This window comes from Alexandromys fortis, unplaced genomic scaffold, assembly GCF_014885135.2.
Source record: "Alexandromys fortis isolate MF-2015 unplaced genomic scaffold, M_Fortis_MF-2015_v1.1 scaffold_41, whole genome shotgun sequence".
Classification (NCBI taxonomy): domain Eukaryota; kingdom Metazoa; phylum Chordata; class Mammalia; order Rodentia; family Cricetidae; genus Alexandromys; species Alexandromys fortis.
The window spans coordinates 10956563-10968495 of NW_026067923.1; the positions used below are offsets into that span (position 1 = coordinate 10956563).

At 38.5% G+C, this 11933-nt stretch overlaps 1 protein-coding gene across 5 annotated transcripts in view; it reads right to left on the reverse strand.

The window, feature by feature from the left end:
* Cspp1 (centrosome and spindle pole associated protein 1) overlaps positions 1 to 11933 on the reverse strand; it is a 104554-nt gene that overhangs the window by 60331 nt on the left and 32290 nt on the right. For 4 of the 5 annotated variants that reach the window (XM_050142027.1, XM_050142026.1, XM_050142029.1 and 1 more), the window contains 4 exons: positions 11539 to 11619; positions 10533 to 10631; positions 7758 to 8170; positions 1023 to 1121 (listed from right to left, as the gene is read on the reverse strand). In XM_050142027.1, the coding sequence (XP_049997984.1) occupies positions 1023 to 1121; positions 7758 to 8170; positions 10533 to 10631; positions 11539 to 11619 (692 nt within the window). The remainder of the gene's footprint in view (positions 1 to 1022; positions 1122 to 7757; positions 8171 to 10532; positions 10632 to 11538; positions 11620 to 11933) is intronic. The other variant, XM_050142030.1, reaches the window with a different exon arrangement.

Below are 11933 nucleotides of genomic sequence, written 5' to 3' on the forward strand. Positions count from 1 at the left end.
GTACATGTGGCATGGTTCAAGTGTGGAGGTCAGAGACGACCTTGGAAGTTCACATATTGTGATCTCCGAGGATTAACTCCTGGTGGCAAGCACCTTCACCTGCTGAGGATCTCGCTGGTCCTTGTGGTTCCCTTTAGGTTCTGTTTTTTAAGAACAGAACCATTCATTCTTACGCACAAAATAGAAAAGCACACACACAAAAGAACTATAACGTTATTAAATTTCTTATCAATACAAACTTAAATACTAATTTTACAAAGTAAGCACTAAAGCTACCTCACCAATAAGCAAATAACATGAATAATAATAATAGTAGTAGTAAAGTTAAAACTCACACTGCAGGGACATTTTCGATCTATTTTCAACCCAACTGTAACACCAGGATGCCAAGATATTTTTAAAGATTTCCTGTTACGCATGTGCATGTGCCAGCTGTGAAGTCAGCCTCCTCCAGCACTGCAATTCCAGGCAGCTGCGAGCCATCAGGCAGGGTTGGGACTCAGACTTGCATCCTCTTAACCACTGAGTCATCTCTCCAACCACAATCTCAACACATTTCAAATTCATTATAACACCATCAAATTATGTTAATCTTTCCTTCATTATTTCAAACTACTTTATATACTTATCATTCCAATTTTAGTATATGTTCTTCCTAAGGGAGTATTATATAATGAGAGAGGGTTACTCTGAAAGCCCTGCCAAGATTTAAAAGAAAAAATTCCTGAAAAGAATGATGTAGGCCTGGGGATGTAACTCAGTGGTAAAGTGCTTTGTCTCACTCAATGATTTATGTTCAATCCTCAGAACAGATATGGAAAAACAAGAAAGGGAAGAGGGGAGGGGACAGAGAGAATCATACATATTCACTCCTCATAAGTCCTCACTTTTCTTCCCATTTAATCCTGTCACTAGTAAAGGGTGGCTGTTATATACTATGCTTTTCCTACTTCTTCCTTAACCAGTTTTAGACAGGTGCTGTTTCAGAGCGTAAAGACAAGGACAGAATTGCTACCACATACCTTTTATTTCCAGCAGATGAGATCCGTGTGTTTGACTCTTCTGTGGCAGCATCCTCATTCTCCACAGGAGGCACATACCCTTGTCTGTTTCCGTGTGGCCTTAAAAATACATTAGCTTATAGAGCACATCCCCCACACAGTGGGTCTTCTTTTCTCTCTAGGGTGTTAGCATCACAGTGAACAAAGGATTGTGCTGACATTTACTGCTAACACATCCTAAAGTTAAGTCAAATCGAGTTCGCCTCAACTCTGATCTGTTCATTAACAAGAAGGAGTGTGCATGTACAATCGAGTTTGCTGTTGTTGTCATGTACAGTACACTGGGAAAGTAATGCTATGACTCCATTCCCTAATAATTTTTTACTGCAATTATAACAAATTATTTCTATACACCTTTTAGAACATTTTATTTCAATGTTCTGTTTAAATATTTCATTTTGTGTGTGTGTGTGTGTATGGGCACACAAATCATATCTTTGCTAACCCAGAGAGGGCCAGAAAAGGGTGTCAGAGCACCTAGACTAGTGTTTGTTAGTAAGAGATTCTAAGTCATTCAATTTGGGTGCTGGGAACTGAATTCAGACCCTCTGGAAGAGCAACAAGTGCTCTTAACTTCTGAGCCATCTCTCCGTGTGTGTGTGTGTGTGTGTGTGTGTGTATGTGTGTGTGTGTGTGTGTATTGTTTTTAAAGGTAAGATAACACAGAAAAACATTTGTATCATTTGGTTAACATGGGAATTACTGGGCCCTTTCTGTAGGTCAAACCCTGTTGGGGCACTGAGAAGATATAGTCCCAGCAGACACTGAAGTTTACAAGCAGAACTAAAACAAAACTGCTTTTTAATTAAGACATATATAGTCTGTTAATTATTTCCTTATACATAGAACTGAGGTTCTTAACTTAAAAACTAGCACAACAAACCCCACGAAAGAACATTACAAAAAGCTCAATAGAAAACATTAAAGACAGTCTGATGCGGCATAGATCTGAGGAGCCTTCGTTGTACTTATAAGGTCATAATGAACAAAAAGAAAGTTTAGAATTTATTTTCTTCTTTAAAAAAGCAACTATTTAAAAAGTGAAAAAAAATTAACTATCTTTTTTCCATTTGGCAAACACTGATTTGCTTTTATGAAATATAATTTCTCATGCCAATGAAACCAGCATAACTTCTTACATGAACATTTATTAACATCCATGAAAACCAGCATTTCACAAGTCATATTTCTTTATGTGGCTGTTAAATTATATTTTCCTTCTGAAGAAGATGAAAAGAAGTATGGTTGAGGAAACAGAATACAACATTACGTAAAGTTGGCGCTGCGATTAACAGGACCGGCCATGACCCGCTGTAACGGAAAGATTCTCCAAAGACGCAACCTATCACAGTCCTCACTTGTTCTGCCACAAAACCATGACCAGAGTATAGGGGGCTGGAAATCGGTTCAAATAAAACTCACAACAACACTGCGACTTTGCCACAAAAGCAGGAATTTCTTCTGTTCTTTTTATCCATATCTAACACAGTGCCCTACGTGTCATTCCAAATTTTACTTCAATTTGACATTAAAGGCTAGCTTTATTTAAACTGGAGTATAGATGCTCAGCTCTTTTAAACTAACACATTAATCTAGGGCCATCCCTATTTCTACCATGTAAAGCAAATTCCAGCTTTTAATGAACAATGAATGACATTCTATTTAGTTATGCTGCGTCTATATAATCCATGTGTGCAGAAAATCCAACAGCAGGCTTGAGACTGCCACGCTGAGAAAGGGCTGCTTTCGGAGATAGCCCTTGGCTGTCACCTGACAACATCTGTTAGAGGAGGGTCCCACCAGGGTAAGACTTCACTGTCCCTAGACTATCTGCACAAACAATAAAGACTATAAAAAAACATTTGCCTTCTATAGGAGGTCTGAAATGTTAGCTTATGCTAGGAAGGGGCATCTATACAATCTGCCCTCAAGAAGAAGCTTAGGCCCTGAGTCTCAGTCCACTGCTGCAGGGATGAAGTCTCCTTACTTGCTTCAAAAGGAAGAAGCACCCGGTTCCCTCTGCTTCTGTCCATTCACCTTTCCCTACACGGTTCTTCCTTCCGTCCACAGCCACAGGAAATCCACCTTCCCTATGCGGCTCTTCCTTCCGTCCACAGCCGCAGTAACTCGGACAGCCGTCAGCTAGCTTTGCTGATCTGCCTGTAATCCTAGCACTCAGGAGGCTGAGGCGAGAAAAAGCTGCCACATGTTTGAGGCCTGCAGGCCAGGGCAGTGCAAGCCGTTGCCTCAATAAAACTAAAATGAATAGTCACAGCTGTGAGTACAATCTTAAAAGATTCACCAAACCCAGAAATGGTCTTAAGGACCTGACATGACACACAAAAATAAAATCCCTGGTGGTGTAAGGAGGTATCTACATTGGTAAAAATTAATTAATTAATAATTATGCAAAGAAATTTAAACTTACTATTTTTAAAGCATAACTTTGGTTGGGTCTCATAATTAAAAGTGAATAAGAAACAGATTTGTTCGAAAATTTACAAAAGAACTATAGTATCCTGCATTTTCAACTAACTCATTAAAAAAATGTATTTACAATCTTAATACACTTAAGATTTTAACAGCTAGAGCCACAAACCCACACAAAAATACAGCTCATGGGCTCTTCAGCACGTATACAGATCATAAAAAGCAAACACCATATTCTTTTCAAACCATTAAACAGAATTTAACAAATTATCTTAAAGTATGTTTAAGATCAAGGTTGTCGCTGGTAAGACTACAGAGCTTTCCCAGTGAACATCCAATACAAAGATGTTCTGAAGTATTTCATCTAGTAAGAAAAACAAGTCAGTCACAAGATTATATGTAAATACTACAGAAATATTTAAGAGTCTGGGGTGGAGGAATATACTTCACTAAAAAAATACAAAATCATAAGGCATCTGGTTCAATTCTGTGACTGATACAATTATGCTTACCATTTTAAATTCAGGAGAAAAATGCTATTCACAAATAGAAATACCAAATTTTTTAATAACTAAGACCAAAAATAATAATAACAATAACAAAAACAACAATAATAATAATAACCTGAGATATATAAAGCCATGAAACCAAATTGTAGTTTAAAATCTTAGTCAATCCTTTATTCTTAATGAATCTGGGACTGAGATTTCAATAGCCATATTGAATCTATACCCTTCACCTTTCTGCAGGAGTGGAGTGGATATTAAACCCAGGGCCTTGAAAATACTGGGTAGGTCAGGCAGTGGTGGCTCATGCCTTAAATCCCAGTACCCAGGAGGCAGAGGCAGGCAGACCTCTGTGAGTTTGAGGCCAGTCTGGTCTACAGAGTGAGTTTCAGGACAGCCAGGGCTGTTATACAGAGAAACCCATCTCAAAAAAACAAAAACAAAACAAACAAACAGAGTATCTTCCTTAGGTGTGATGGCTCATATCTGTGATCCCAGTACTTCAGAGGCTGAGGCAAAGGGATTGTCATGAGTTACAGAACAGCTTGAACTATGATGAGTCTTGCTTGAGTCAGCACATGCTACCAAGAGCCTGTCTCAAAAAAAAAAAAAAAGCAAAAAACTTAATTTAAAAAAAAGGATGCAGTGAGTGATGTACCACGCCCCTGAGCTATGTGAACTTCCATGCATCCATGCATGTGAGTGATGTTCCACGCTACTGAGCTATGTGAGCGAGCTTCCATGCATCCATGCGTGTAAGTGATGTTCCACGCCCCTGAGTTCTGCTTTTAGAGATTTCTGAAAAGCTACCTGTGAGCAACATCACCCATGACTTCCAGTTCCTTTCCAATCTGTGTAGTTAATAAGCATTTTCTATCCTCAACTATATCCTCAATGTGAAGGGAAATCTGCGCATATGGAGCTGGAGAAATGGCTCAGTGATTCTTGACATATTGCTCTTGCAGAAGACCCTGGTTCAGTCTCCAGACCATATCAGATGGCTAACAGTGGCCTGAAACTCAGCTCCAGGGGACACGAAACCATCTGGCTTCCACCAGCAACTGTACAACATGTGTACATCAACTTAGGGAGGACACATACATACACACAGAATTTTTAAAAATAAATCAATCCCTTTGTGGGGGAGGTGGTTCAAGACAAGGTTTCTCTGTGTGAGAGCCCTAGTTGTCCTGGAACTCACTCTGCAGACCAGGCTGGCCTCAAATTCACAGAGGTTTGCTTGCCTCTGCCTTCTGGGATTAAAGGTGTGTGTGCACCAACACTGCCCAGCAAATAAATCTTTTTAAACATTTGCTAAAATAACTTTTCTGAAGACAAAGTAAAGGTACTAAGGGCGCAGTCTTCACCAATGGCTATCTTCTCAGGCACTTTTCACTTATGCCTCCTTACAAATTAAATCTGGAGCGTCTTACACTAAGGAGGACTTAACCTATCAGTCCATACAGATCCCAGCTTTAGGGAAGGGTCATTTCAGAACTTTACTGAATGCCTATTATAAATATACAACTAGCAAGCTTTAAATAGAAAGGAAACGCTATTCTGTGTGACACATTAGTCCCGTAGAAACTGCAAACAGCATCCGATGCTGAAATCTTCCTTAACTCAGTATTAAAGTAAAACTTCTACAGCTCAGCTAATAAGGAATACAGACTAGCGCAGGCTACGGTTTAAGAGTCTATAATTCAAAGTATCATAAAAAAAACTACTTATGTTCAACTTCAGAGAGCCCTTAAACATCAACTTTACTCATTAGTAAGGACACATGAACAACACACACAAACACACAGAACACAAGGTCTTAGTCCCAGTGATAACCACTTTGTTAATTATTTAAGAACTTTGACCAATTCATGGTATGACTTTAAGAAAACAACCCTTTCTGGAGAGCTTTCACTGCCCCACCTATAAGATAAGAAAAAATATGCTGTTCATAATACATCAGGCATGTTAAGAAGTTGTAAGATAATTAGAATGAAACAACAAAATTATAAAAATAAAACATCACTATAAGATTTGAATCAATCAAAAATTTAACTAAAGAAGTTAGGAATAAGGAAATCATAGAAGTAAACAAACAGGATTATTTCTTTTACTAACAAGTATACTCATTAAAAATGAACTATTGGATGATTAATGTGAATCTTTTTTTTTTCAAGGAGAAAAAGTGGCTATAACCCAATTTGTCCTCAAGAAACATGAAAAATGCCTGACGCATGGAGATATGATATCTGATACATTAACACAATGTAAATAACACATGACTTAAATAGTGTTCAGAATTGAGATCATGAGTAAGAATTCAACCTTACGTAACATAATCTCAAAATACGATTTAAAGTTAACAGAAAAAGATCATTTCATTTCTGAGATATATAATAATGCAGTCCTCAAATGATTAAATGGAATTGATATGTTAGCTCATATGTGAAGAATAAAGCATTAATTGTCATGAGTTTCTTAGAATTCCAAACTTTAAAGTTATATTTTCATTATATTCTAGAGGTAAATATTTTTTTAAAAAAAAAAAAAGGCTTTAGAAAGTTCTCAGGTACAGAGAAGACACCATCAAGATTCCAGGAGTACCTGGAGTTCCTAAATTGAAAAGTATTTTAATTAGCTTCAAATATAAGATACTACAGAATACAGAGCATTTTCAAAACTACAAACAATTAGATTCAGCTCACATAGAAAACTGTCGTAAGCAATCCATATTTCTCATTCTTACAGATATTAAATTTTGAACTCAAATTATCTAAACTAAGGACAGACTAGAGACAAAGAATTAATGAGAGCTTTGTATTGCTATCAGTAATTAAAATACTGGCAGTGCTACATTACGCCCTGAGAATATTTTCTAAAATAGTAAAAAATTAAATATTGAGACTATCAAACAAAACAGGTGCTAAAATTTACATGTAATTCTTCAAGTTAGCAGGCCAATGACAAACACAGGCCCTGTGATATTTCTGTCTCTAATAGGGAAATATATGTCAAGTTAAATATTAAGGTAAAGGCCAACAAAGATCTATATAGTTAAGAAATTCCAAACAATATTACAAAATCAATTGTTTAAAGAAAGTAGAAAAACATTTGAAAATCTGATTAAGTTTACACCATTTGAATTACATAAAAGTCCAATAACAATCTTTAAAATATATTGATAAAGATACTTAAGGTATACCAACATTACAAGCACATACTTTATTTCATCCATGCTAAAATGTCCCTTTTCCCTACATTTAACATTTGAAATTAGGATGGCTATCAACCTGACTTTAACCTACTGCAGAAGGAAGTGGATTTCATCCCTGACAGTCATCTGGGAAACTATGACCCAAGACAACCTGAGTCCTTAAACTTGGGCTTTCTCTGGATGCTGCTGGCAGCCAGAATCCAGGCTTCCAGTCTGAGTCAATGTCTGCTTTAGGCTTCACACTCACATACGAGACGTTGGGGATGTTGTTTGTTTTTGCTGTTGTTGTTGTTTACTCCCCTACTTGGTCACGGCTGAGACAAGAAATTTCTTCTACGAGAATGTTGCCACCCACTTTTAAATTAAGGGTATATACTTTCCAACTCCTAGATTACCTTGGGGTCCTCATTTTGAGTGTTTCCAGTAACACATAAAATTACAGCACCTCACAAAATAGACAGTACAGTTGAAATAATCAAGTAAAACCGCTTTTATAAACTAAGAGCAATAGTAAGTAAAGAGAATGAAGACAAATGTGGATATTACCTTTCATTGGGATATACTCTCAGGAGTCTTCTATCAAAATCACTTTCAAATCTAAACCTCTCATCCATTTCTTCGCTGTCGTGGGGATCCCGGTCAGATCTACAGAGCTGTCTGTCGGGCACGCGCTCCTCATTAGACCTGCGAGCTCTTCGCTCTGGAACACCACCAGCCTTGCTGGCAAAGCTTTGGTTTGTACCAGAAACGCCTACTTCCTCATTTGCCTGTCTAAGAAGTCTTCTGTTTATTAATTCAATTTCATCTTCTAGTTGCCGGTATCTGCTTTCCTCTCGCCGTCTTCGGTTTAGCAGCTCTTCGTAAGTCGGTGCCTCAGAATGTGTGTGTGAAGTCTGTATTTGCGGAGGTAGCTCAGATTTACCGTGACTAACAGGGTTTTTATCTCTTTGACTCTTTGGCTGTTGAATTAAAGAAGAAAAAAAGTTTAATGAGACATTATTATATAAAAGATAATTAGTCTCAAGTCATACTAAGTCTTTATTATATAAAAGTCCAATAACTATCCTTAAAATACATTCATGTATTTCTGAACTTTGATGTTTATTCAAAAGCCATTAAAGTAGCTTTTTCCGGAAAAAACTTCAAGGAATTATTTTGCAGAAAGATGTATTATATAGCAAGACACAGCAATACTAAAATGGGTAAGTGGCTATGAAAACCCGCCAACTAGATGCAAATTCTCAGCCTTAGACATAACAGGCATATCTTAATAGTTACACAGTACTTCAAATTAAATTCTTCTTCAACATGGTAAGCTTTGCTGGATGGTGGTGGCACACACCTTTAATCCCAGCACTTGGGAGACAGAGAGGCAGGTGGATATCTTGAGTTTGAAACCAGCCTGGCCTATAGAGCAAGTTCCAGGACAGCCACAGCTACATAGTGAGGCCTTGTCTTGAAAAAATAAATAAATAAAATTAAGTTATGCCACTTGGGCTGACAATGGCCCCCAGGAGCCACACTGACTAAAAAACTTCGGTGCCAGACATGAGATACCTTGTTTGGGGCTGGTGTCTAGCTGAGTCCAAGAGACTCCCAAAACATTATGAGCTATTGCTGTTGTCCTTGGTTGCCTCCCAGAGGCTGAAGCAGGAGAGACCATGTACTTTGGACACTGGAAGATTAGAGCTGGATATGCTCGGAGAGCCTCCTCCCTCGGGAACAGCTTTCACGGTACCAAAAGGTGCCATGCAGGCTGCCAAGGGAGAGAAGCCACCAGGAGTTCTACTGTGATGTCTAGTTTTGTGCCAACTTGACAGAGAGAGAAGGAAACCTCAAGTAAGAAGATGCCTCCATAAGAGACAGCTGCAGGCAAGACTGTAGGGCATTTTCTTTAGCAGTGATTGATGGGAGAGGACCAGCCCACTGTGAGTGGTGCCATCCCTGGGCAGGTGGCCCTGGGTTCTGTAAGAAGTGGCTGAGTAAGCCTTGGGGAACAGTCAGTAAACAGCACCCCTTGATGGCCTCTGCATCGGCTCCTGTCTCCAGATTCCTGTCCTGCTTGAGTTCCTGCTCTCACAGCATTTAGTGATGAACTGTGATGTGGAAGTGTAAACCCTTTCCTCGCCAACTTGCTTTTGGTCATGGTGTTTCACAACAGCAACAGAAGCCCTAACTAAGACACCTACCCAGCAGTGAAGTCTATGAACCACAACAATGCCCATATAGCCTTGAAGGTGAACTCGTGGCACTTCCATCTTGAGACTAAGCGCTGTCTAGTTAGTCTTAAGGCCCACTCATTGGACGGAAATAAAGACTAGAAACTTAGACAACTACCCAGGGACGATGACGTCAGAGATCTCAGAGGAGAGCCTACTACCACCACTTTACTACACCAGCACCATTCCTTCCCAGCTTCTAAACACTCATCTGTACACTCACAGACAGTGTAGCTTTCACGGCTACCAGAGCTTCTATCTGAAGCACACGGAGACCACTATAGACGCACAACTGACAGGTGCTCTGCTAACTCAGCCGAAGAGGCTGCATCTCATATACAACTCCCATCCCACGGCTCGGGGAACATCTTGCAAGAGAAGACTGAGAGATTATTAGAGCCAAAGAAACAGGAAATCTGAGGTGAGACTCTGTCGCCTAGAAATGACAGGGAAACTACACCCATGACCCCTCAACAATACAGCTGCCCAAACACGGTCTGAACAGTGACAGCACCAATAGACACGCTAATGCAGATGGGGGAAATCTCAAAGGCCACACCCCTAAACAGAAAACTACAGACAACTACTGACAGCTGAGGGGAGAGAATTACTCTTCCAGGAGAGCGAACCCCCTAATTGGTTATCCAACACCAAGTGGTCAGCCCTGAAATCATATACATACAAGTAACATTAAATGGACTCAACGAATCATATTTATATATTTATGTACTGTACATATCTGTAACAAAAACTATTAAAGAAAGTGAGGCCACGAGCTTGAGGAGTAAGGGAACAACACTCAAGGAATTGAAGGCAGGAGAGGGGAGATGGGGGATTATATAATTATATTTTTAACAATGATTATTTAAAAAATAAAATTTTAAAAAGAACTTCAGCATCCAATTATTATTCTAGTCTTGATAAGTCTGAATATGCATTATATGAATACACACACACATATTGTTAAATAAAACCCAGAAGCTTGTCAATATTTAAAAATCACTTAAAAAATACAGCCAGAGACGATGACACCAACACAAAACCCCAGCAGCCCACTCATGCATATGATATTATATTAAAAATTTATAAATGCAAAACATACCTCAATATTCTTTTCTACCTGTTTGGCCTTTTCTGTAGATTCTTCCTTACACCTGAGAAATTGATTGTATTCTTTGTTGCGCTCAAGTTTCAATCTTTCCTGGAAATCGAAAGGCAATGTTAACTGTTAATATCAGGCCAGAATCATACAAATTGGATTTTAGCCTAAATCAAGCTTTCCAATGATTCTAAGGACAAAAAGTCACTGAAAGGAACAGGAAGACAACTGATCAGCACTGCAGCTTCCTTGCCATATGCAACATACATAAATATATGTTTTTCAATTCATTAACACTGCTGTCAGTAACAAAATGCAACTACTTCAGTCATAAAGTACGTTGACTCTTCTCCCCCAGAGCTTGTCAGTGACATATCCATCCTGAATTCCCCAGACCAATAGCAAAATGCTTAATGCCAACCATCTTATTCCCTAAGTTAAGCACGCCTAAACACAATATATATATATACACATTAAAATAATACAATCAACTGTTGCTAAAATGTAAATAAACTGCATTAGTACATTTTCTTAAATCCTAATAATATGTTCAATGTCACTGAAACAACACAATCTAAAAGAGTACTTAAAAATTAGGCCTGCTCTTTGAAACTTAGTATCTGTCTGTCCACTTTGTCTTACACACTTCATGTTGCTACCACCTCTACGGGAGGGACAGAAACACACAGAAGCTCTGCACCACTGTCCCCTCGCAACTGCTCAAGTCACTGACAACTACCACACAGCACAAACTTTGTGGCTCTGATATCAACAGAATAGACTGAATTATTTATTTAAGTAAATAAATACAGTAAAAGAATCAACACATTAAAAAAAAATCTATCGCATTACATCATTAATGTTCAAAAAAGTTTTCAACTGATTCAACTAGGAATTCCATAGACTTTTTAAAAGAAAGATTATAGTGAAGTAGGGAGAAACGGTGTAACTAGAAGTATATTCTCTCAGGGTTTTGAAGCCCCAGGAAAGTCTTCTCTGACCTACCTACCTTGGCAGATAACCGTTCATCGATAGGAAGAGAAACTCCCAGAGTAGATGGGTCTGTTTCACCGGTAGATAGAAAATTTTTCTGTGTACATACATATTAAAAATATACATTAGCTAATGGCTTCCATACATTTCAAAGTGTCTTAATCTATAGTCTAAACAGCTACATAATGCACAGCAGAAGGATGAAGTGGGGATGAAGTCAGAGACTGTGAATCAAGAAAGCACACCAAAAGTGACTGAGTGACTGCTAGAATCCCTTCAAATCAACTTCCAGGACAGGCTCAAGCTTTAACTCAGATTTGCAATGCACACGCACATGCACGCTCGAACACGTGCACACACACACACACAAAGATATATATGTATGTGTGTATATATATACATACATATATA